Here is a 26,217-nt window from a genome sequence, read left to right as displayed (position 1 = left end):
TGAGGGTCCTGACGGGGAGTGCCCTGACAGTGAGGGTCCTGACGGGGAGTGCCCTGACAGTGAGGGCCCTGACGGGGAGTGCCCTGACAGTGAGGGCCCTGACGGGGAGTGTCCTGGCGGGGAGTGCCCTGACAGTGAGGGCCCTGACGGGGAGTGCCCTGACAGTGAGGGCCCTGACGGGGAGTGCCCTGGCGGGGAGTGCCCTGACGGGGAGTGCCCTGGCGGGGAGTGCACCGACAGTGAGGGCCCTGACGGGGAGTGCCCTGACAGTGAGGGCCCTGACAGTGAGGGCCCTGACGGGGAGTGTCCTGGCGGGGAGTGCCCTGACAGTGAGGGCCCTGACGGGGAGTGCCCTGACAGTGAGGGTCCTGACGGGGAGTGCCCTGACGGGGAGTGCCCTGGCGGAGAGTGCCCTGGCGGAGAGTGCCCTGGCGGGGAGTGCCCTGGCGGAGAGTGCCCTGGCGGAGAGTGCCCTGGCGGGGAGTGCCCTGAGACGTCACATTACTTTATTATCAACGTGTATCACGGATTTACATCAATTCTGTTTCCATTGCCCAGGGGGTTCTTAGTTTGTGGGTGCGGGGAGGGGGCTAAAATCTTCCCTATCAAGTAGATGGCAGCAAATCAACACAGGTTGATGTACGCAGATAAACTGGGGGTGTATTCTAAATCCGCACGGCACCGTACATTTCGATTGGTAGATACGAATGTTTCTTGTCTAATCCTCGCGTCCAGCGTTTTACCCTCGGATAAATCACCTTGGGCCAGAAAAAGAAGGGGGGAGGGGGAGGGAGGGGGAGGGAGACGTAGGACATTACTAATCGGATAAACTCCAGGAGTTCGACGCTCAATAATTACAGGAAGTGGTGTCACCTTGTACTGTATATAATTATGACCCGGTTATTAGCGATGACATCATTTCCTGAAAATAACCAGGCCTTCTCCGAGGCCTCATTATAACACACACATCACGGGAACCTTTTCTTCAGAGACAGACTTGCGCCCCATCACGGCGCCCGTTCTTCTAGCTACAGCTCAACCCCCTTATAACGCTGCGCTTGGGGTCCAGAGAATCACATGGCGCTATAAGCGAATCACGTTAGAAATAACGTACAATTGTATGCGTTGTACGATAAAGTGTTTAAGACGCCAATAATCGTGTTGTAAAGTATTCATAATTACGAAAGTTGGGAGCCACGCTTGCATCGCGCTATAAGCGGATTCGCGCTGTAACGGGTCGCGTTATAACGGGGTTCAGCTGTATTCATTACTGCCAGAAGTCGATTGAGGGGCGAGGGCCCATTTTCTATCTGTAGTCCCCTGGTCGCCATTTTGTTTGCTGTTTCTTTCTTCCTGTGACGGAGGGCACTTCTCGCCCTTTCCAAAGCTGGGTTTTTTGGGGGGCACTGCTGCTTTATCAGTGGGGCGTGTGAAAAAGGTCAAAGTCATATTGTTATTGTTAAAATAGGGAGGAACTAGCTGTTGTTTTACGTGGAGCTGTACATTGGCCAATAGAAAACGGGTGGTATTCTGGGCGTGAAAATACGGACATAGCTACCCCAGCACTATCTCACCTTGGCACAGGTCCGCTAAACTGTGTTAAATCCGGGCTCTTAACGGGACGGGACCTAAAACAGGGACGGGCGGGGTGTTTCCGAAGGTGACCGCGGATCCTCAACGCTAATTACAGCTCGTTAGCACAGGCTTAATGTCACGTTATTAGTGGCGGATTTCCCACTAGGCCCAGGCTTAGGGCGGCAAAAATGTCCGCCCCCATATTTTTTTGCCGGGCTCTCTGGCAAAACGGGCCGGATGAGAAGTCACTTGGGTGACTCCTTCTGAACAGTAGCGTCAAATGACGCCGTGCACGTCACCAACGCGACGTCACACGGCGTCTCGCAACGCCACATTGCAGCGTCAACTGATGTTGTGTTACCATGGCAACGCGACGCCGTCAAGTTGGCGACGTCCGTGGCGGTTCAGAAGGAGGAGGATGGGGGGGGGGGGGGAGGAGAGGGCGCCACAGGTAAGTGCCTTGCCGCTGCACGTTATTGTAAAATAATGTTGTGTTGCCTTCCAGTAATGTGACGTTAAGTACGTCCCCGTGTTACCCCCATCGTGACCCCGAAATAAGTGTTTAGCTCAAGACAGAGAGGAGAGGGAAATAACGCTATGTTAGATAATTCATACCCACCTGTGGCGTTCCACCCACCCACACCCTGTACACGCCCTATATCAGGGTTTGGATGTGAGTAACGCCACGTTTAGGTATAACCTAAATAACATAGTGCCACGTCCTCACGTTAACCCCTTAACGGACTTCAATGGATATGCCATGTTATGATAACGCCTCATTTGCATATAATTTGCATGTCATTATCACTAACGCCCATTATAGTTACCGCTACGCTCTGTACAGGAGGAAACGTGGCTCATCGTTACGTTATTGTCCGTGGAAGATACGTGGTTTGTCTTAACGTGACATTTTCATTTTTTTTTTTTTTTTTACATAGGAACGAAGCAGGCGGACTCCGGAGCTGAACCTCGTTAATTTCAGCTCCGGGGACCCCCGCCCGGCTTCCGGAGATACCTGCGTAGGGGGTGCCTGTATCGCTCGGCTAGCAGGGATCACGTATTGGCCGCTTTTCAAAGCGCCCGCGCCCTGCGAGCCAATAGGAAGCCGTGACATCATCAGGTGCGGATTCCTATTGGCCGCGCGTGATGTGGAATCTTTCAACTTTGCAGAGATACCGGCGCCCCCTGCGGAGGTCCGTGTCTCGGGAAGCAGGGGGACCCCGGAGCTGAGATTGATGGGGTTCAGCTCCCGAAAGCCCCGTGCTTCAATCCTATGTATAAAAAAATAAATCAGAATAACAGACCCCCCTGTACTGCTCCTTTAACGGAGCAGGGGGGATCTGCGCCTTTGGCCAGTGGTTTAGAAGGTACACACCTGCCATGCTTGTCTGCTCGGGGAATGAGAGTAAAATGCTACGTGTGTGAAGACTTATTCCTCTGTATTTGGCTTCTAATATTTAGGTGGGGGGGTTTTCCTTCCCTACAGGGGACAAGATATTACGTGCAGGTGTCGGCATACAATATGAAGGGCTGGGGGCAGCCGCAAACGTCCCTTCCAGCCTTCGCCATCCCGTCTAGTAAGTGAAATCAACAGGGAGACCAGCACTTCACTGGTTATAGGGATGTATACCGGTATTTGTACAGCGCCCACTGTGTGCTCAGCACTTTACCAAAGACAATACAGGACAGGGAATTACAGCAGAATAAGTGCAACAAACAAGGTCAGACAGTAGGAGAGGAAATCCCTGCCCCGGAGAGCTTACACTCTAAGTGGTATGATGGGAGCGTTACAGAGACAGCAGGCGTGGGAGTTAGTGCAGTAGATGGCAGTGCCTGACCTTGATGGTGGGTAAGTGCAGTAGATGGCAGTGCTTGCCTTGATGGTGGGTAAGTGCAGTAGATGGCAGTGCTTGGCCTTGATGGTGGGTAAGTGCAGTAGATGGCAGTGCCTGGCCTTGATTGTGGGTAAGTGCAGTAGATGGCAGTTCTTGGCCTTGATGGTGGGTAAGTGCAGTAGATGGTAGTGCTTGGCCTTGATGGTGGGTAAGTGCAGTAGATGGCAGTGCTTGGCCTTGATGGTGGGTAAGTGCAGTAGATGGCAGTGCCTGGCCTTGATTGTGGGTAAGTGCAGTAGATGGCAGTGCTTGGTCTTGATGGTGGGTAAGTGCAGTAGATGGTAGTGCTTGGCCTTGATGGTGGGTAAGTGCAGTAGATGGCAGTGCTTGGTCTTGATGGTGGGTAAGTGCAGTAGATGGCAGTGCCTGGCCTAGATGGTGGGTAAGTGCAGTAGATGGCAGAGCTTGACCTTGATGGCGGGTAAGTGCAGTAGATGGCAGTGCTTGGTCTTGATGGTGGGTAAGTGCAGTAGATGGCAGTGCCTGGCCTTGATGGTGGGTATGTGCAGTAGATGGCAGAGCTTGGCCTTGATGGTGGGTAAGTGAAGTAGTTGGCAGTGCTTGGCCTCGATGGTTTGTAGGAGTAACTGTGGGTGTGGGACAGTAGCCACGAGACCAGGCTATTAGGATGCTTCATTAAGAGGTCAGTTAAGGTTTGTCTTAAAGGCAGGGAGAGAAGGTACTCAACGTATACGGAGTCCCACAGGTAAGGGGCAGTGAGGGGAAAAGGGTTTTTAGGCGAGAGAGAGCAGTAGAGGTGAAAGGGGTAGAGAGGAGACCGTTATGGGTAGAGGATAGAGACACAACGAGAGTTCAAAGCTGATATGTATAGTAGAGGGTAGTGTTAGTATTGGGGTTATGATTAGGGTTTTTTATGGTAAGGGGGTGAGGTTAGGGACTTACCTTGGTGGTGAAATGGCCGGCGGTGAGATGTCCCTGCTGCGCGGTGATTAGCACAAGGGCCGTGACCGTATGTCCTAGAGCGTGTGGATTGGCCTATAAAGATGGGGACTGCGTTGCCTCTCCGGTGAGAGGACCTTCTGAGCACTGTCCTTCCCGTGTACTGTACGTGGCTTACTGTTCCATTCCCCGCAGACTGGCGGGAGTACGATGGGAGAGCGCCACGGAGAAGAGGGCAGGCCGAAGCCCTGGACCTCCTTCTTAGCCAGGTGAAGACCGGCCACCAGCACTGCGTGTGTCACGGTGAGTGGGCATCTGTACAGACTGGCGGTCAGCATGGCCAGCAGCCAGCTCTTTTGTTGCACCCAGGCAGTTCAGTTATCGGAGGTTTCTCTCCAATTGCACGATCCGTGGTCTGAGAGCACAGGGAGCCTGAGATTTCATTGGTGGACACAGGACAGAGGCAAAGAGATATATTCCCGCAGTGGTGAAAGAATACAGAGCCACATTGATATAAATATTAAATATTTGTTGTGTGGTTGTTGTTTTTTTTATTTATCACTGGACACAATAAAATATGGCTGCTAACCATTAATATGCAGTATAAATGGGTTTTGATGATGTACTTATTGTGGGTACGCATTTTGACCCGCAGTACTTATCTTTTCTTACCTGCAGTATCTTCAAGGGAGTCAGACAGGGGCAAATATTGTGTCAACACAAACTAGAACGCCCTCACTTAGGGTAGGGTCCGCCTACACGTCACAGCGGAGGAGAGGATGGGGGCCTCGGACATATACACATACAGGCGCACTGATACACACGCAGCACAAATATAACACACATATAAAGGCCCTGTCTTATACACACGTAACTGCACCCGCGGATACACATACAGACGCACTGATACACACGCAGTACAAATATAACACACATATAAAGGCCCTGTCTTATACACACGTAACTGCACCCGCGGATACACATACAGACGCACTGATACACACGCAGCACAAATATAACACACATATAAAGGCCCTGTCTTATACACACGTAACTGCACACGCGGATACACATACAGACGCACTGATACACACGCAGTACATATATAACACACATATAAAGGCCCTGTCTTATACACACGTAACTGCAGCCGCGGATACACATACAGACGCACTGATACACACACAGTACAAATATAACACACATATAAAGGCCCTGTGTTATACACACGTAACTGCACCCGCGGATACACATACAGATGCACTGATACACACGCAGTACAATATAACACACATATAAAGGCCCTGTCTTATACACACGTAACTGCACCCGCGGATACACATACAGATGCACTGATACACACGCAGTACAATATAACACACATATAAAGGCCCTGTCTTATACACACGTACCTGCACCCGTGGATACACATACAGACTCACTGATACACACGCAGCACAAATATAACACACATACTGTATAAAGGCCCTGTCTTATACACACGTAACTGCACCCGCGGATACACATACAGACGCACTGATATACACGCAGCACAAATATAACACACATATAAAGGCCCTGTCTTATACACACGGAACTGCACCCGCGGATACACATACAGACGCACTGATACACACGCAGCACAAATATAACACACATATAAAGGCCCTGTCTTATACACACGTAACTGCACCCGCGGATACACATACAGACGCACTGATACACACGCAGTACAAATATAACACACATATAAAGGCCCTGTCTTATACACACGTACCTGCACCTGCGGATACACATACAGACGCACTGATACACACGCAGCACAAATATAACACACATATAAAGGCCCTGTCTTATACACACGTAACTGCACCCGCGGATACACATACAGACGCACTGATACACACGCATCACAAATATAACACACATATAAAGGCCCTGTCTTATACACACGTAACTGCACCCGCGGATACACATACAGACGCACTGATACACACGCAGTACAAATATAACACACATATAAAGGCCCTGTGTTATACACACGTAACTGCACCCGCGGATACACATACAGACGCACTGATACACACGCAGCACAAATATAACACACATATAAAGGCCCTGTCTTATACACACGTAACTGCACCTGCAGATACACATACAGACGCACTGATACACACGCAGCACAAATATAACACACATATAAAGGCCCTGTCTTATACACACGTAACTGCAGCCGCGGATACACATACAGACGCACTGATACACACGCAGTACAAATATAACACACATATAAAGGCCCTGTCTTATACACACGTAACTGCACCCGCGGATACACATACAGACGCACTGATACACACACAGCACAAATATAACACACATATAAAGGCCCTGTCTTATACACACGTAACTGCACCCGCGGATACACATACAGACGCACTGATACACACGCAGTACAAATATAACACACATATAAAGGTCCTGTGTTATACACACGTAACTGCACCCGCGGATACACATACAGACGCACTGATACACACGCAATACAAATATAACACACATATAAAGGCCCTGTCTTATACACACGTAACTGCACCCGCGGATACACATACAGACGCACTGATACACACGCAGTACAATATAACACACATATAAAGGCCCTGTCTTATACACACGTAACTGCACCCGCGGATACACATAGAGACGCACTGATACACACGCAGTACAAATATAACACACATATAAAGGCCCTGTCTTATACACACGTAACTGCACCCCCGGATACACATACAGACGCACTGATACACACGCAGCACAAATATAACACACATACTGTATAAAGGCCCTGTGTTATACACACGTAACTGCACGCGGATACACATACAGACGCACTGATACACACGTAGTACAAATATAACACACATATAAAGGCCCTGTGTTATACACACGTAACTGCACCCGCGGATACACATACAGACGCACTGATACACACGCAGTACAATATAACACACATATAAAGGCCCTGTCTTATACACACGTAACTGCACCCGCGGATACACATACAGACGCACTGATACACATGCATCACAAATATAACACACATATAAAGGCCCTGTCTTATACACACGTAACTGCACCCGCGGATACACATACAGACGCACTGATACACACACAGTACAAATATAACACACATATAAAGGCCCTGTCTTATACACGCGTAACTGCACCCGCGGATACACATACAGACGCACTGATACACACGCAGCACAAATATAACACACATATAAAGGCCCTGTCTTATACACACGTAACTGTACCCGCGGGTACACATACAGACGCACTGATACACACGCAGTACAAATATAACACACATATAAAGGCCCTGTGTTATACACACGTAACTGCACCCGCGGATACACATACAGACGCACTGATACACACGCAGCACAAATATAACACACATATAAAGGCCCTGTCTTATACACACGTAACTGCACCCGCGGATACACATACAGACGCACTGATACACACGCAGCACAAATATAACACACATATAAAGGCCCTGTCTTATACACACGTAACTGCACCCGCGGATACACATACAGACGCACTGATACACACGCAGCACAAATATAACACACATATAAAGGCCCTGTCTTATACACACGTAACTGCACCCGCGGATACACATACAGACGCACTGATACACACGCAGTACAAATATAACACACATATAAACGCCCTGTCTTATACACACGTAACTGTACCCGCGGGTACACATACAGACGCACTGATACACACGCAGTACAAATATAACACACATATAAAGGCCCTGTCTTATACACACGTAACTGTACCCGCGGATACACATACAGACGCACTGATATACACGCAGCACAAATATAACACACATATAAAGGCCCTGTCTTATACACACGTAACTGCACCCGCGGGTACACATACAGACGCACTGATACACACGCAGTACAAATATAACACACATATAAAGGCCCTGTCTTATACACACGTAACTGCACCCGCGGATACACATACAGACGCACTGATACACACGCAGTACAAATATAACACACATATAAAGGCCCTGTCTTATACACACGTAACTGTACCCGCGGGTACACATACAGACGCACTGATACACACGCAGTACAAATATAACACACATATAAAGGCCCTGTCTTATACACACGTAACTGCACCCGCGGATACACATACAGACGCACTGATACACACGCAGCACAAATATAACACACATATAAAGGCCCTGTCTTATACACACGTAACTGCACCCGCGGATACACATACAGACGCACTGATACACACGCAGCACAAATATAACACACATATAAAGGCCCTGTCTTATACACACGTAACTGCACCCGCGGATACACATACAGACGCACTGATACACACGCAGCACAAATATAACACACATATAAAGGCCCTGTCTTATACACACGTAACTGCACCCGCGGATACACATACAGACGCACTGATACACACGCAGTACAAATATAACACACATATAAACGCCCTGTCTTATACACACGTAACTGTACCCGCGGGTACACATACAGACGCACTGATACACACGCAGTACAAATATAACACACATATAAAGGCCCTGTCTTATACACACGTAACTGCACCCGCGGATACACATACAGACGCACTGATATACACGCAGCACAAATATAACACACATATAAAGGCCCTGTCTTATACACACGTAACTGCACCCGCGGATACACATACAGACGCACTGATACACACGCAGCACAAATATAACACACATATAAAGGCCCTGTCTTATACACACGTAACTGCACCCGCGGATACACACGCAGCACAAATATAACACACATATAAAGGCCCTGTCTTATACACACGTAACTGCACCCGCGGATACACATACAGACGCACTGATACACATGCAGCACAAATATAACACACATATAAAGGCCCTGTCTTATACACACGTAACTGCACCCGCGGATACACATACAGACGCACTGATACACACGCAGTACATATATAACACACATATAAAGGCCCTGTCTTATGCACACGTAACTGCACCCGTGCTTATTAAGTGCTGAAGTTGTGAGCCTGTGGTATTTTGCCACGGGCGTTCCTTGATCTTCGTAGGTCAGTTTGAACGGTTGAGATAGACACGGCAGGGGCAGGCGTGGGACGTCTCGCAGCCTTCACACACCACGTCGCTTACCACAGGACACAGCACAGTTTGAGTTGTCTCCTGAACGTTTTTGTTCTTCACCGCTTTTCAGAGCCTTTCAAGAGCCAGCCGCAGAGCCGGAAGCATTCCGTCTCCAAGAGCCTCAAGCACCTTTTCCACCCCAGCAGCAAGTTCTTAAAGAGCCTCAAGAGGTAGGCGGGGGGGGGGGGGGGACTCAAGAAGACGTCAATCATTGTCCACTGGCTCTCAGCCTGGTGGCAACAGAAACTTCGATGCATTGTCTTTCTCCCACTGCCTAAAGCAGGGGGACGCAACTCCAGTCTTCAAGCCCCCCCAACAGGTCATATTTTCATGATATCCCAGCTTCAGCACAGGTGGCTCAATCAACGAGCCTCTGATTGAGCCACCTGTGCTGAAGTTGGGACTTATTGAGCCACCTGTGCTGAAGCTGGGACTTATTGAGCCACCTGTGCTGAAGCAGGGATGATCCTGAAAACCTGACTTCTTGGGGGGGGCTTGAGGACTGCAGTTGAGCACCCCCTGGCCTGAGGGAAGCGGAGCTTGGTGTCCCATGCACACAGTGTTACGAGCTAAAACAAAGGAGGGTGACAAAGGTTTCAGAAAATAATACGTGCGTTTTTTACTGACATTATTTTGGCCCATATTTAGTAAACGGTGCTTAAGACGCCTCTCCGGCGTTGGAAGACACCACCCAGCCCGCTCATGCCAATAGGCTGTAAGACGTCTCCTGGCGATCAACGGTGGAAAAGCACTGCTTGGCAAATAGGACCCTTTGGACCATATATACTAAGCCGTGTTCTGCCGTAATACGTCACCCGGCGCTGGAAGACACCGTACAGCCTATTGGCTTGAGTGGGCTGGATGGTCTCTTCCAGCGCCGGAAGAAGCGTTATGGCAGAAGACTGCTTAGTAGATATGGCCCTGTATGTGTCTGTACACTTTGCTGTACGCCGAATAAACGTGTTGTCTTGCATCCCCCAGGGGTCTCTACCTGGCGTCGATATTCTACAAGGACGACAACATCCTCGTAACTCATGAGGATCAGATACCAGTGGTGGAGATCGATGACTCCTACTCCTGTCTGCTCATGCAGGACTTTCTGTGGTTCACCAAGGTAAGCTTCACGGCAGCATCAGCACTATTAACACACACGCATCTCGGAGGAGCTGGAGGTCAAGTTCAAGGTCACCGGCTCACGCTTCAATAACTCAGGACTCGAGGTTGCTATTAGGAAGGCACCTAGATTTCTGTCTCCCGTCACTCCTAATGCCTCCGAAAGTAACCCTTTGAGCAAAGTGTCGCAGACCTCGTTAGCACAGCTCAGGTTAATTGTATATGTATAGGAAACATATAAAGGTTAATTGTATATGTATAGGAAACATACCATGAACTGTCACTTGATAAAAGCGATGTCTTGTGTATATTTAACTCCAAAGGCAACACCCCCCCCCCCCCAGCCCCCAACCTTTTCCTCCACCCCTGCAAATATTACGCTAATATTTCATTGCATTACTGTGTCTTTTATGGAAGGCGCAGCTCGCTCCCAAAATGACATATCATCAAAGTGATCCGCCTTCCAGCGGACAAGAAAGCAGATTACCCATATTATTTTTCTCCTAGTTGTTCTTAATTTGATTGTGGGGGGGGGGGGGGATTAAGGCCCAGAGCCGGCGGTAGAGTATTCACATGGGAACCTCTGCTGTGTTTATTCTCACCAGCCCCACCCCCAGGAGGCAGAAGAGCTATTCCCCTTGTAGACTTCACGGAGACTTATCTTCCTGAGCTCCTCCGATGGGGCTATTTGAAATCCAGTGATGTCGCGGTGGAAGAGACTGCCGCGTTCATCTTCTTTTGGGGTTGCCATTTTTAGGAGTAAAACGTCATTTTTTTTTTTACATAGGATTGAAGCAGGGCGCCTCCGGGGCAGTACCCCATTAATTTCAGCTCAGGGGACCCCTTGTTTCCAGAGATGCGGGTACCGGTATCTCCTGCAAGTTAAAAGCTCGCACGTCACGCGGGCCAATAGGAAGCCGCACCGGGTGACGTCACGGCTTCTTATTGGCCCACAGGGCGCGGGAGCTTGTAAAAGCGGCCATTATGTGAACCCTGCTAGCAGAGCAGCTACTGGAACCTTCTACGGAGGTCTGTATCTCTGGAAGCTGGGGGTCCCCGGAGCTGAAATGAACGGGGTCCTGAACTGGACCCTCTGCTTTCATTCTACTGTATGTAAAGAAATGACAGACCCCAGTATGGGGAAGAAATCTTTACCATACAACCCCTGCACTGTGTGACCGCGCCTTCAGCGTGTTCTGTCGCCCACGCGCCAGGTATCGTGCATGTGGGACGACATCGTGTGGCTACGGCAGTGCGTCAGCGTCTCTCAGTCGTCCTGTTCCTGCATCCTGCAAACCCGCTTCAAGATGCTGCTGGCCGTGTCCCAAATGCAGGTAATGAGGGGTGACCCCTGGGTGCGGGCACGGGCGCCCTCACTCTCACTCATAATAATGTTTTGGCGCGCTGTGGCGTTTGCCGATACCCCCTTCCGGGGCTAGGGTTTTCCAGGTGTCCGGGATTGAACCGGTCGGTCTTGTATTTGGACACTGTCCAGTAAAACATAAGATACTGGACATGTATTTGCCCGGTATTACCTCTCTGGACATAGTAACCTGACCGGCTTTGGGGGGGGGCCGCGGTATTTCTCCGAGCAGGGCCATTGCGAGGGGGCTGGGCAGCTTCCGCCATCCTGATTGGCTGCATTACCCAGCAGCTGCCAATCAGGAGCCTGAGGATTGGGCCAAGCAGAGGAGGAAACAGCATGGAGCAGAGAGAGAGAGATGTGTGTGTGTCTCGAGCGTGTGTGTGTGTGCGTCTTGACTGCGTCGCACCTTTCACCATTGTGTCCATTATTTTTGGAGAAGCCACCTTGCGACCCTACCCTTCCCCATCCCCCCCGGCCCCCTTTTTCTTTACCGGGATGGGAAGAAGGGGGTTCCCCACCTGAAGGCGAACCCCGTTAACCTGTAAAAATAGCTCCGGTGCCTCCTGGCGTTTCAATCGCCAGCATCAGGCCGGGTCAGATGGCAAGCTGCAGCAGCGGGAGATTTCTTATGAGAAGCAAGAGATTTCGTCCTCCATTTTGTTTTCCCTGACAGAAACTCCCTGCTTCCCATCCTCGTAAACGAAAACAGGGGAAAAAAAGGGGGGGTGGGGGGGTTGTTAAAACCCCACCTGATTTAATCCTTTGAATGACCCAAGACACCCCCTGAATGCTATGAGGGTGGCCCTCTGACGCAGGAGGAGGTGCGGTGAGCGCGATGGGGACGGAAAATTGGAAGCCCCCTCTACTTCCGTTCATGTCCGGGGTGGGGGGCCTGCCAACGTGGGGGTGGGGGGCCTGCCAACGTGAACGCTGGGTGCAGCCTTCCCACGGGTGGCCGGTCTCGCTCCGGGAGGGGCACTCGAGAGGTTACGTGACCCATGCCTCCCCCTCCCTCCCCCCACACACCCTCCTCTCACTGCTTTGTCTCCCAGGGCTTGCTCGGGATCCAGGACCTGGGGCAGGTGTTCTTCGAGTCCATTAAGGACAAGCAGGGGAACATCCTGATCGTGACCCTGAAGGAAGTGAAGCTGAGCCAGAGCCTGGAGAACGCCCGCTGGGCGCCCGCGTCCAAACTGCAGGCGCACAGAAAGTCGGTGTCCTCCCCGGACGAGCCCAGCGCCCTGGATGTCCTGCTGATGACCCTGCCTGTGAGTTGACCTTCTCCGCTTACAGTAGCCGGAGGAAGGAAGCAGAGGGGGGGGGGGGAGGGAAAGGAGGAGGGGGTGTTATGGACCAGGAATGTGTAACCGTCCCGGTGTGCTTTTCCAAGTGACCCGGAAAAGCCAAGTGCATGCGAAGTGCCGGCGCCGGGCCAGAAATCGGCCGGATCGTAATAAGAACGGAACGTTCTGATTGGCTTTCCTTTCGCAAATATAACCGTGCTAACTGCAAAGATGTGGATGCTTTTCGTTTTGGGGGAGGGGAAGTTCACTGCCGGGGCAGCTGGAGGGGGGGGGAGGGTGTTGGTCAATGGTTTACAGTTGGCCCGCCCTGTTCTTATGAGAGAGCCGATAAAGATGAGAGGGGGCTCTGCCTGTGCAAACTCTTGTGGATCACAGAGTGACATCAGACAGAAGGGAGCAGCCAGAGGCAATCACACCCTTCACACGTCTTAGCTCAGTGTGCAAAATGGCTTAAACAAGAAAGCAGTGGTACTGTGCCTGACATGGAGCTGTACCGTGGGTCTATAAATAAAAAGTAGTGGCCCCGTGGATCTATAAATAATAGTAGTACTGTGGGTCTATAAATAAAAAATAGTGGTACTGTGGGTCTATAAATAAAAGTAGTGGTACTGTGGGTCTATAAATAAAAGTAGTGGTACTGTGGGTCTATAAATAAAAGTAGTGGTACTGTGGATCTATAAATAAACATTAGTGGTACTGTGTATCTATAAATAAACATTAGTGGTACTGTGGGTCAGTAAATAAAAAATAGTGGTACTGTGGGTCTATAAATAAACATTAGTGGTACTGTGGGTCTATAAATAAACATTAGTGGTACTGTGGGTCTATAAATAAAAAAGTAGTGGTACTGTGGGTCTATAAATAAACATTAGTGGTACTGTGGGTCTATAAATAAAAAATAGTGGTACTGTGGGTCTATTAATAAACATTAGTGGTACTGTGGGTCTATAAATAAACATTAGTGGTACTGTGGGTCTATAAATAAAAAGTAGTGGTACTGTGGGTCTATAAATAAAAAAGTAGTGGTAATCTATATCTATAAAAAAACGACAGTAGTTGTGCTGTGCACCTCCACCCCGCCCCCTTCGCAACGTCACTTAATGTACTGGTGATAAACCATTTTTTTAATACACATTAAACCATGTGTATGTGGGTTTTTTTTAAACCCACTAGTGGGTCAAAATGTCCCTATAGGCTAATGAATCACTAATGACAATAAGGAGTAATTAATAAATAAAGAGCGCCTATAGGGAGGGGCTACACACATTATTAGAGAGACCGGGGCAATCGTATCCGCGACCAACGAGGAGGAGGAGGAGGAGGAGGAGGAGGAGGAGGAGGAGGAGGAGGAGGAGGAGGAGGAAAGCCTCAACAGGTCACACGAAGTCACACGCATTCACCACATCTCTCCCGTCATCTGCCGTCCAGGGAATAATGCCGTGTGTGGATATATAAACCCCCAAGCTTCTCTACATGTACAGCTAGGTGTGTATATATATAAATATACATATATATATATGTATATAGATGTAGAGGTATCTGTACCGTGTTAGCCGAGCTTCAAAAATCAAAAAATAAATAGATGATACCGCTCTGTGGCTAACGAAAGGCTTTTATTTGTGCGAGCTTTCCACATACACTGATCTCTTCTTCCGGCGATGTTACAACGGATACAGCAAGAAAAACTTTTCTTGCTTTATTCATTGTAACATCGCCGGAAAAAGAGATCAGTGTATGTGGAAAGCTCGCACAAATAAAAGCCTTTCGTTAGCCACAGAACGGTATTGAGTATTTGTTTTTGATTTTATATATATATATATATGTGTGTGTAAAAAAACAGCAAGCACTCCAGTGTAGATATCCAGAAAGGCCTGGTGCTAGTCCCATAAATAATGTAAAGAGTATGTTACCATCCAGCAGGGCAGCAAAGAGAGGCAGCACTCAGAGGTAAGTCAGCAACATAATGTATCAGCAAAGAGAGGCAGCACTCAGAGGTAAGTCAGCAACATAATGTATCAGCAAAGAGAGGCAGCACTCAGAGGTAAGTCAGCAACATAATGTATCAGCAAAGAGAGGCAGCACTCAGAGGTAAGTCAGCAACATAATGTATCAGCAAAGAGAGGCAGCACTCAGAGGTAAGTCAGCAACATAATGTATCAGCAAAGAGAGGCAGCACTCAGAGGTAAGTCAGCAACATAATGTATCAGCAAAGAGAGGCAGCACTCAGAGGTAAGTCAGCAACATAATGTATCAGCAAAGAGAGGCAGCACTCAGAGGTAAGTCAGCAACATAATGTATCAGCAAAGAGAGGCAGCACTCAGAGGTAAGTCAGCAACATAATGTATTAGTACATTACACTATACATACCTCTGAGTGCTGCCTCTGCTGTTGTGCTGACCTGCTGGATGGTAACGTCTCTCTCTCTCTTTCTTTCTCTCTCTCGCTCTCTTCTCTCTCTCGCTCTCTTCTCTCTCTCTCTTCTCTCTCTCTCTTCTCCTCTCTCTCTCTCCTCTCTCTCTCTCTTCTCCTCTCTCTCTCTCCTCTCTCTTCTCCTTTCTCTCTCTCTCTCTCTCTCTCTTCTCCTCTCTCTCTCTCTCTCTTCTCCTCTCTCTCTTCTCTCTCTTCTCACTCTCTCTCTCTCTCTCTCTCTCTCACTCTCTCTCTTCTCTTTTCTCTCTCTCTCTCTCCTCTCTCTCTCTCCTCTCTCTCCTCTCTCTTCTCTCTCTTCTCCTCTCTCTCTCTCACTCTCACTCTCTCTCTTCTCTCTCTCTTTTCTCTCTCTCTCTTCTCTCTCTCTCTCCTCTCTCTCTCTCCTCTCTCTCTCTCTCTCTCTCCTCTCTCTCTCTCTCTCTCTCTCTCTCTCTCACACTCTCTCTGTCACTTTCTCTCTCTCTCATGATGATGAAGTGTACTGTATATGTTTTCATAGTTGTGCAATAACAGTATTATGATGGATTAAAGGGTTAATCTCTTCAAGGACAAACGTGCGCTAACCCAGGGGGGCTCATAGCCAGAGATAAACTCAAGCGTCGTGTTTTTGGGTGTTTTGTTTGTAAAAGTAATTGCGCCGCCACGGCCACGCAGAGCAGCTGAATTCCGTGGTCCCCCGGAGAAAAAAGAAACACGTTCATGTTTCGCACGAGACAAACACGCCATGTCAGTTATTTGTAAGGGGAAATGAATGAATTGTTAGAGCGGCGGCGACACGCGCGAGGAGGCGGGCGACACGCGCGAGGAGGCGGGCGACACGCGCGAGGAGGCGGGCGACACGCGCGAGGAGGCGGGCGACACGCGCGAGGAGGCGGGCGACACGCGCGAGGAGGCGGGCGACACGCGCGAGGAGGCGGGCGACACGCGCGAGGAGGCGGGCGACACGCGCGAGGAGGCGGGCGACACGCGCGAGGAGGCGGGCGACACGCGCGAGGAGGCGGGCGACACGCGCGAGGAGAGGAGGCCAGCGACAGGCGCGAGGAGGCGGGCGACAGGCGCGAGGAGGCGGGCGACACGGCAACACGCGCGAGGAGAGGAGGCCAGCGACAGGCGCGAGGAGGCCGGCGACGGGCGCGAGGAGGCCGGCGACACGGCAACACGCGCGAGGAGGCCGGCGACAGGCGCGAGGAGGCCGGCGACACGGCAACACGCGCGAGGAGGCCGGCGACAGGCGCGAGGAGGCCGGCGACACGGCAACACGCGCGAGGAGGCCGGCGACAGGCGCGAGGAGGCCGGCGACACGGCAACACGCGCGAGGAGGCCGGCAACACGCGCGAGGAGGCCGGCGACAGGCGCGAGGAGGCCGGCGACACGGCAACACGCGCGAGGAGGCCGGCGACAGGCGCGATGAGGCCGGCGACACGGCAACACGCGCGAGGAGGCCGGCGACACACGCGCGAGGAGGCCGGCGACACACGCGCGAGGAGGCCGGCGACAGGCGCGAGGAGGCCGGCGACAGGCGCGAGGAGGCCGGCGACAGGCGCGAGGAGGCGGACGACACGCGCGAGGAGGCGGGCGACACGCGCGAGGAGGCGGACGACACGCGCGAGGAGGCGGACGACACGCGCGAGGAGGCGGGCGACACGCGCGAGGAGGCGGGCGACACGCGCGAGGAGGCGGGCGACACGCGCGAGGAGGCGGGCGACACGCGCGAGGAGGCGGGCGACACGCGCGAGGAGGCGGGCGACACGCGCGAGGAGGCGGGCGACACGCGCGAGGAGGCGGGCGACACGCGCGAGGAGGCGGGCGACACGCGCGAGGAGGCGGGCGACACGCGCGAGGAGGCCGGCGACAGACGCGAGGGGGCGGGCGACAGACGCGAGTAGGCGGGCGACGCGCGGAGGCCGGCATTTTACGTTTAATCGTTTCATTCTCTCTCTCTTAGGAAAAGTTAACGTATCACAGAAAAAGCAGCCAGCCTCTTCCTCCTGGACTGTACCTGGGTTATCTGAAACTGTGCAGCGCCGTGGATCAGATCCGGGCGCTGGTGCCGGAGAGGTTACCCAACATCCTGTGCCACGTGAAGATTCGGGCCAATTCTAATGTATCCAGGTGGGAGCTGACTGTGTTTGGGTAGCGCTCGTGAGCCCGTGTCTCAGCCAGGTCTGCAGCCCTGCCCTTCCCCGTTATCTCTTAGCACAGGGGGGGCTCAACGCCAATCCTCAAGTCCTCCCACCCTCTCCTCCACCCCCTCCCCAACAGGTTAGGTTTTTAGGATATCCCTGCTTCAGCATGGGTGGCTCAATCAGTCCCTGCTTCAGCACAGGTGGCTTAATCAGTCCCTGCTTCAGCACAGGTGGCTTGATCAGTCCCTGCTTCAGCACTGGTGGCGCAATCAGAGGCTCAGTCTTTAATTGAGCCGCTGATTGAGCCACCTGTGCTGAAGCTGACCTGTTGGATTGGCGGGGGGCAGGGGGGATGTGGAGCTTGAGGACTGGCGTCTATGTACTAAAGCAATTTAGGAGCGTGTCTGTAAACTGCATTGTTTTTGTCTTGTGGGCCACAAAATGGTGATTAGCGCAGAAGATAGGCGCGTTAGAAAGTGCTGGACACAGCGCAGGAATTATGGTCCAAAACGCTTCCATAAACTTTCTCCTGATAAAGGGCGGTCGCTAGGGGGACCGAGAACGCCTTCGTAACACAACGCATCGTGCGGGAGCAGCTGGAAACGCGCGTTATCGGGGAAGGGATCAGCGCGTTATCGGGGAAGGGATCAGCGCGGTATCGGGGATGGGATCAGCGCGGTATCGGGGATGGGTTCAGCGCGGTATCGGGGATGGGATCAGCGCGGTATCGGGGATGGGTTCAGCGCGGTATCGGGGATGGGATCAGCGCGTTATCGGGGATGGGATCAGCGCGGTATCGGGGAAGGGATCAGCGCGTTATCGGGGATGGGATCAGCGCGGTATCGGGGATGGGTTCAGCGCGGTATCGGGGATGGGATCAGCGCGGTATCGGGGATGGGATCAGCGCGTTATCGGGGATGGGATCAGCGCGTTATCGGGGATGGGATCAGCGCGGTATCGGGGATGGGTTCAGCGCGGTATCGGGGATGGGATCAGCGCGTTATCGGGGATGGGATCAGCGCGGTATCGGGGATGGGATCAGCGCGGTATCGGGGATGGGATCAGCGCGGTATCGGGGATGGGATCAGCGCGGTATCGGGGATGGGTTCAGCGCGGTATCGGGGATGGGATCAGCGCGTTATCGGGGATGGGTTCAGCGCGGTATCGGGGAAGGGATCAGCGCGTTATCGGGGATGGGATCAGCGCGTTATCGGGGATGGGATCAGCGCGTTATCGGGGATGGGATCAGCGCGTTATCGGGGATGGGATCAGCGCGGTATCGGGGATGGGATCAGCACGTTATCGGGGATGGGATCAGCGCGTTATCGGGGATGGGATCAGCGCGTTATCGGGGAAGGGATCAGCGCGTTATCGGGGATGGGATCAGCGCGGTATCGGGGATGGGATCAGCGCGTTATCGGGGAAGGGATCAGCGCGTTATCGGGGATGGGATCAGCGCGGTATCGGGGATGGGATCAGCGCGGTATCGGGGATGGGATCAGCGCGGTATCGGGGATGGGATCAGCGCGTTATCGGGGATGGGATCAGCGCGTTATCGGGGATGGGATCAGCGCGTTATCGGGGAAGGGATCAGCGCGTTATCGGGGATGGGTTCAGCGCGGTATCGGGGATGGGATCAGCGCGGTATCGGGGAAGGGATCAGCGCGGTATCGGGGATGGGATCAGCGCGGTATCGGGGAAGGGATCAGCGCGGTATCGGGGATGGGATCAGCGCGGTATCGGGGAAGGGATCAGCGCGTTATCGGGGATGGGATCAGCGCGGTATCGGGGATGGGATCAGCGCGTTATCGGGGATGGGATCAGCGCGGTATCGGGGATGGGATCAGCGCGGTATCGGGGATGGGATCAGCGCGGTATCGGGGATGGGATCAGCGCGGTATCGGGGATGGGATCAGCGCGTTATCGGGGATGGGATCAGCGCGGTATCGGGGATGGGATCAGCGCGTTATCGGGGATGGGATCAGCGCGGTATCGGGGAAGGGATCAGCGCGGTATCGGGGATGGGATCAGCGCGTTATCGGGGAAGGGATCAGCGCGTTATCGGGGATGGGATCAGCGCGGTATCGGGGATGGGATCAGCGCGGTATCGGGGATGGGATCAGCGCGGTATCGGGGATGGGATCAGCGCGTTATCGGGGATGGGATCAGCGCGTTATCGGGGATGGGATCAGCGCGTTATCGGGGAAGGGATCAGCGCGTTATCGGGGATGGGTTCAGCGCGGTATCGGGGATGGGATCAGCGCGGTATCGGGGAAGGGATCAGCGCGGTATCGGGGATGGGATCAGCGCGGTATCGGGGAAGGGATCAGCGCGGTATCGGGGATGGGATCAGCGCGGTATCGGGGAAGGGATCAGCGCGTTATCGGGGATGGGATCAGCGCGGTATCGGGGATGGGATCAGCGCGTTATCGGGGATGGGATCAGCGCGGTATCGGGGATGGGATCAGCGCGGTATCGGGGATGGGATCAGCGCGGTATCGGGGATGGGATCAGCGCGGTATCGGGGATGGGATCAGCGCGTTATCGGGGATGGGATCAGCGCGGTATCGGGGATGGGATCAGCGCGTTATCGGGGATTGGATCAGCGCGGTATCGGGGAAGGGATCAGCGCGGTATCGGGGATGGGTTCAGCGCGGTATCGGGGATGGGATCAGCGCGGTATCGGGGATGGGATCAGCGCGGTATCGGGGATGGGATCAGCGCGTTATCGGGGATGGGATCAGCGCGTTATCGGGGATGGGATCAGCGCGTTATCGGGGATGGGATCAGCGCGTTATCGGGGAAGGGATCAGCGCGTTATCGGGGATGGGATCAGCGCGGTATCGGGGATGGGATCAGCGCTGTATCGGGGAAGGGATCAGCGCGGTATCGGGGAAGGGATCAGCGCGTTATCGGGGAAGGGATCAGCGCGTTATCGGGGAAGGGATCAGCGCGGTATCGGGGATGGGATCAGCGCGGTATCGGGGAAGGGATCAGCGCGGTATCGGGGATGGGATCAGCACGTTATCGGGGATGGGATCAGCGCGGTATCGGGGATGGGATCAGCGCGGTATCGGGGATGGGATCAGCGCGGTATCGGGGATGGGATCAGCGCGTTATTGGGGATGGGATCAGCGCGGTATCGGGGATGGGATCAGCACGTTATCGGGGATGGGATCAGCGCGTTATCGGGGATGGGATCAGCGCGTTATCGGGGATGGGATCAGCGCGGTATCGGGGATGGGATCAGCGCGGTATCGGGGATGGGATCAGCGCGGTATCGGGGATGGGATCAGCGCGGTATCGGGGATGGGATCAGCGCGTTATCGGGGATGGGATCAGCGCGGTATCGGGGATTGGATCAGCGCGGTATCGGGGATGGGATCAGTGCGGTATCGGGGATTGGATCAGCGCGTTATCGGGGAAGGGATCAGCGCGTTATCGGGGAAGGGATCAGCGCGTTATCGGGGATGGGATCAGCACGTTATCGGGGAAGGGATCAGCGCGTTATCGGGGAAGGGATCAGCGCGTTATCGGGGAAGGGATCAGCGCGGTATCGGGGATGGGATCAGCGCGTTATCGGGGATGGGTTCAGCGCGGTATCGGGGATGGGATCAGCGCGGTATCGGGGAAGGGATCAGCGCGTTATCGGGGATGGGATCAGCCCGTTATCGGGGAAGGGATCAGCGCGGTATCGGGGATGGGATCAGCGCGTTATCGGGGAAGGGATCAGCGCGGTATCGGGGATGGGATCAGCCCGTTATCGGGGAAGGGATCAGCACGTTATCGGGGAAGGGATCAGCGCGGTATTGGGGATGGGATCAGCGCGTTATCGGGGAAGGGATCAGCGCGGTATCGGGGATGGGATCAGCGCGGTATCGGGGAAGGGATCAGCGCGGTATCGGGGATGGGATCAGCACGTTATCGGGGATGGGATCAGCGCGGTATCGGGGATGGGATCAGCGCGGTATCGGGGATGGGATCAGCACGTTATCGGGGAAGGGATCAGCGCGGTATTGGGGATGGGATCAGCGCGGTATCGGGGAAGGGATCAGCGCGGTATCGGGGATGGGATCAGCACGTTATCGGGGAAGGGATCAGCGCGGTATTGGGGATGGGATCAGCGCGGTATCGGGGATGGGATCAGCACGTTATCGGGGATGGGATCAGCGCGTTATCGGGGATGGGATCAGCGCGTTATCGGGGATGGGATCAGCACGGTATCGGGGATGGGATCAGCGCGTTATCGGGGATGGGATCAGCGCGGTATCGGGGATGGGATCAGCGCGGTATCGGGGATGGGATCAGCGCGTTATCGGGGATGGGATCAGCGCGGTATTGGGGATGGGATCAGCGCGGTATCGGGGAAGGGATCAGCGCGGTATCGGGGATGGGATCAGTGCGGTATCGGGGAAGGGATCAGCGCGGTATCGGGGATGGGATCAGCGCGGTATCGGGGATGGGATCAGCGCGGTATCGGGGATGGGATCAGCGCGTTATCGGGGATGGGATCAGCGCGGTATCGGGGATGGGATCAGCGCGTTATCGGGGATGGGATCAGCGCGTTATCGGGGATGGGATCAGCGCGTTATCGGGGATGGGATCAGCGCGGTATCGGGGATGGGATCAGCGCGGTATCGGGGATGGGATCAGCGCGGTATCGGGGATGGGATCAGCGCGTTATCGGCGATGGGATCAGCGCGTTATCGGGGATGGGATCAGCGCGTTATCGGGGATGGGATCAGCCCGTTATCGGGGAAGGGATCAGCGCGGTATCGGGGAAGGGATCAGCGCGGTATCGGGGATGGGATCAGCCCGTTATCGGGGAAGGGATCAGCACGTTATCGGGGATGGGATCAGCGCGTTATCGGGGATGGGATCAGCGCGGTATCGGGGATGGGATCAGCGCGGTATCGGGGATGGGATCAGCGCGGTATCGGGGATGGGATCAGCGCGGTATCGGGGATGGGATCAGCGCGTTATCGGCGATGGGATCAGCGCGTTATCGGGGATGGGATCAGCGCGTTATCGGGGATGGGATCAGCGCGTTATCGGGGATGGGATCAGCGCGTTATCGGGGATGGGATCAGTGCGGTATCGGGGATTGGATCAGCGCGTTATCGGGGAAGGGATCGGCGCGTTATCGGGGATGGGATCAGCCCGTTATCGGGGAAGGGATCAGCGCGGTATCGGGGATGGGATCAGTGCGTTATCGGGGATGGGATCAGCGCGTTATCGGGGATGGGATCAGCGCGTTATCGGGGATGGGATCAGTGCGGTATCGGGGATTGGATCAGCGCGTTATCGGGGAAGGGATCGGCGCGTTATCGGGGATGGGATCAGCCCGTTATCGGGGAAGGGATCAGCCCGTTATCGGGGATGGGATCAGCACGTTATCGGGGATGGGATCAGCGCGTTATCGGGGAAGGGATCAGCGCGGTATCGGGGATGGGATCAGCCCGTTATCGGGGATGGGATCAGCACGTTATCGGGGAAGGGATCAGCGCGTTATCGGGGATGGGATCAGCGCGGTATCGGGGATGGGATCAGCCCGTTATCGGGGATGGGATCAGCCCGTTATCGGGGAAGGGATCAGCACGTTATCGGGGATGGGATCAGCGCGGTATCGGGGAAGGGATCAGCGCGGTATCGGGGATGGGATCAGTGCGGTATCGGGGATGGGATCAGTGCGGTATCGGGGAAGGGATCAGCGCGGTATCGGGGATGGGATCAGCCCGTTATCGGGGAAGGGATCAGCACGTTATCGGGGATGGGATCAGCGCGGTATTGGGGATGGGATCAGCGCGGTATCGGGGATGGGATCAGCGCGTTATCGGGGAAGGGATCAGCGCGGTATCGGGGATGGGATCAGCCCGTTATCGGGGAAGGGATCAGCACGTTATCGGGGATGGGATCAGTGCGGTATCGGGGATGGGATCAGCACGTTATCGGCGATGGGATCAGCGCGTTATCGGGGATGGGATCAGCTCGGTATCGGGGATGGGATCAGCCCGTTATCGGGGATGGGATCAGCGCGTTATCGGGGATGGGATCAGCGCGGTATCGGGGATGGGATCAGCGCGGTATCGGGGATGGGATCAGCACGTTATCGGGGATGGGATCAGCACGTTATCGGGGAAGGGATCAGCCCGTTATCGGGGATGGGATCAGCGCGGTATCGGGGATGGGATCAGCGCGGTATTGGGGATGGGATCAGCGCGGTATCGGGGATGGGATCAGCGCGGTATTGGGGATGGGATCAGCGCGGTATCGGGGATGGGATCAGCACGTTATCGGGGATGGGATCAGCGCGTTATCGGGGATGGGATCAGCGCGTTATCGGGGATGGGATCAGCACGGTATCGGGGATGGGATCAGCGCGTTATCGGGGATGGGATCAGCGCGGTATTGGGGATGGGATCAGCGCGGTATCGGGGAAGGGATCAGCGCGGTATCGGGGATGGGATCAGCGCGTTATCGGGGATGGGATCAGCGCGGTATTGGGGATGGGATCAGCGCGGTATCGGGGAAGGGATCAGCGCGGTATCGGGGATGGGATCAGTGCGGTATCGGGGAAGGGATCAGCGCGGTATCGGGGATGGGATCAGCGCGGTATCGGGGATGGGATCAGCGCGGTATCGGGGATGGGATCAGCGCGTTATCGGGGATGGGATCAGCGCGGTATCGGGGATGGGATCAGCACGTTATCGGGGATGGGATCAGCGCGTTATCGGGGATGGGATCAGCGCGTTATCGGGGATGGGATCAGCGCGGTATCGGGGATGGGATCAGCGCGGTATCGGGGATGGGATCAGCGCGGTATCGGGGATGGGATCAGCGCGTTATCGGCGATGGGATCAGCGCGTTATCGGGGATGGGATCAGCGCGTTATCGGGGATGGGATCAGCGCGTTATCGGGGATGGGATCAGCGCGTTATCGGGGATGGGATCAGCGCGGTATCGGGGATTGGATCAGCGCGTTATCGGGGAAGGGATCAGCGCGTTATCGGGGATGGGATCAGCCCGTTATCGGGGAAGGGATCAGCGCGGTATCGGGGATGGGATCAGCGCGTTATCGGGGAAGGGATCAGCGCGGTATCGGGGATGGGATCAGCCCGTTATCGGGGAAGGGATCAGCACGTTATCGGGGATGGGATCAGTGCGGTATCGGGGATGGGATCAGCACGTTATCGGCGATGGGATCAGCGCGTTATCGGGGATGGGATCAGCTCGGTATCGGGGATGGGATCAGCCCGTTATCGGGGAAGGGATCAGCACGTTATCGGGGATGGGATCAGCACGTTATCGGGGAAGGGATCAGCACGTTATCGGGGATGGGATCAGCGCGTTATCGGGGATGGGATCAGCGCGTTATCGGGGATGGGATCAGCGCGTTATCGGGGATGGGATCAGCACGTTATCGGGGAAGGGATCAGCACGTTATCGGGGATGGGATCAGCGCGTTATCGGGGATGGGATCAGCGCGTTATCGGGGATGGGATCAGCGCGTTATCGGGGATGGGATCAGCACGTTATCGGGGATGGGATCAGCACGTTATCGGGGATGGGATCAGCACGTTATCGGGGATGGGATCAGCACGTTATCGGGGATGGGATCAGCACGTTATCGGGGATGGGATCAGCGCGTTATCGGGGATGGGATCAGCGCGTTATCGGGGATGGGATCAGCGCGGTATCGGGGATGGGATCAGCGCGTTATCGGGGATGGGATCAGCGCGTTATCGGGGATGGGATCAGCGCGTTATCGGGGAAGGGATCAGCACGTTATCGGGGAAGGGATCAGCGCGTTATCGGGGATGGGATCAGCGCGTTATCGGGGATGGGATCAGCGCGTTATCGGGGATCTCAGCCGAAGTAAGACATTTTGAACACACACTTTGAACACAAACGTTACAGTGCTCTCAGTGCTTCAGATTAGATTACAACAGTTTATCACATTTACGAGCTACGAAGGACAAACCCGCCCGCAGTGTACCTGGTACTTGTTGTTGGCGTGATACAGTGACATGGATTTAGTTCACATCAGTTGATTGTCTACATTGTGCTCCTTACTGTATATAGTGTTACTGTGCTCCTTACTGTATATAGTGTTACTGTGCTCCTTACTGTATGTAGTGTTACTGTGCTCCTTACTGTATATAGTGTTACTGTGCTCCTTACTGTATATAGTGTTACTGTGCTCCTTACTGTATATAGTGTTACTGTGCTCCTTACTGTATATAGTGTTACTGTGCTCCTTACTGTATATAGTGTT

General features: G+C 54.0%; 1 protein-coding gene across 1 annotated transcript in view; it reads left to right on the top strand.

Moving 5' to 3' along the window:
* The window catches only part of LOC142463537 (ankyrin repeat and fibronectin type-III domain-containing protein 1-like), a 55,421-nt gene that overhangs the window by 14,885 nt on the left and 14,319 nt on the right, over positions 1 to 26,217 (top strand). The window contains exons 6-12 of the mRNA XM_075566415.1: positions 3,062 to 3,152; positions 4,566 to 4,673; positions 9,674 to 9,773; positions 10,585 to 10,717; positions 11,931 to 12,050; positions 13,135 to 13,350; positions 17,762 to 17,928. Of these exons, the coding sequence (XP_075422530.1) occupies positions 3,062 to 3,152; positions 4,566 to 4,673; positions 9,674 to 9,773; positions 10,585 to 10,717; positions 11,931 to 12,050; positions 13,135 to 13,350; positions 17,762 to 17,928 (935 nt within the window). The remainder of the gene's footprint in view (positions 1 to 3,061; positions 3,153 to 4,565; positions 4,674 to 9,673; positions 9,774 to 10,584; positions 10,718 to 11,930; positions 12,051 to 13,134; positions 13,351 to 17,761; positions 17,929 to 26,217) is intronic.

Source organism: Ascaphus truei, chromosome 11 (assembly GCF_040206685.1).
Source record: "Ascaphus truei isolate aAscTru1 chromosome 11, aAscTru1.hap1, whole genome shotgun sequence".
In the NCBI taxonomy this organism is placed as follows: domain Eukaryota; kingdom Metazoa; phylum Chordata; class Amphibia; order Anura; family Ascaphidae; genus Ascaphus; species Ascaphus truei.
Note: the sequence above shows the minus strand (reverse complement) of the source record. Positions and strands in the feature narration are given on the sequence as shown.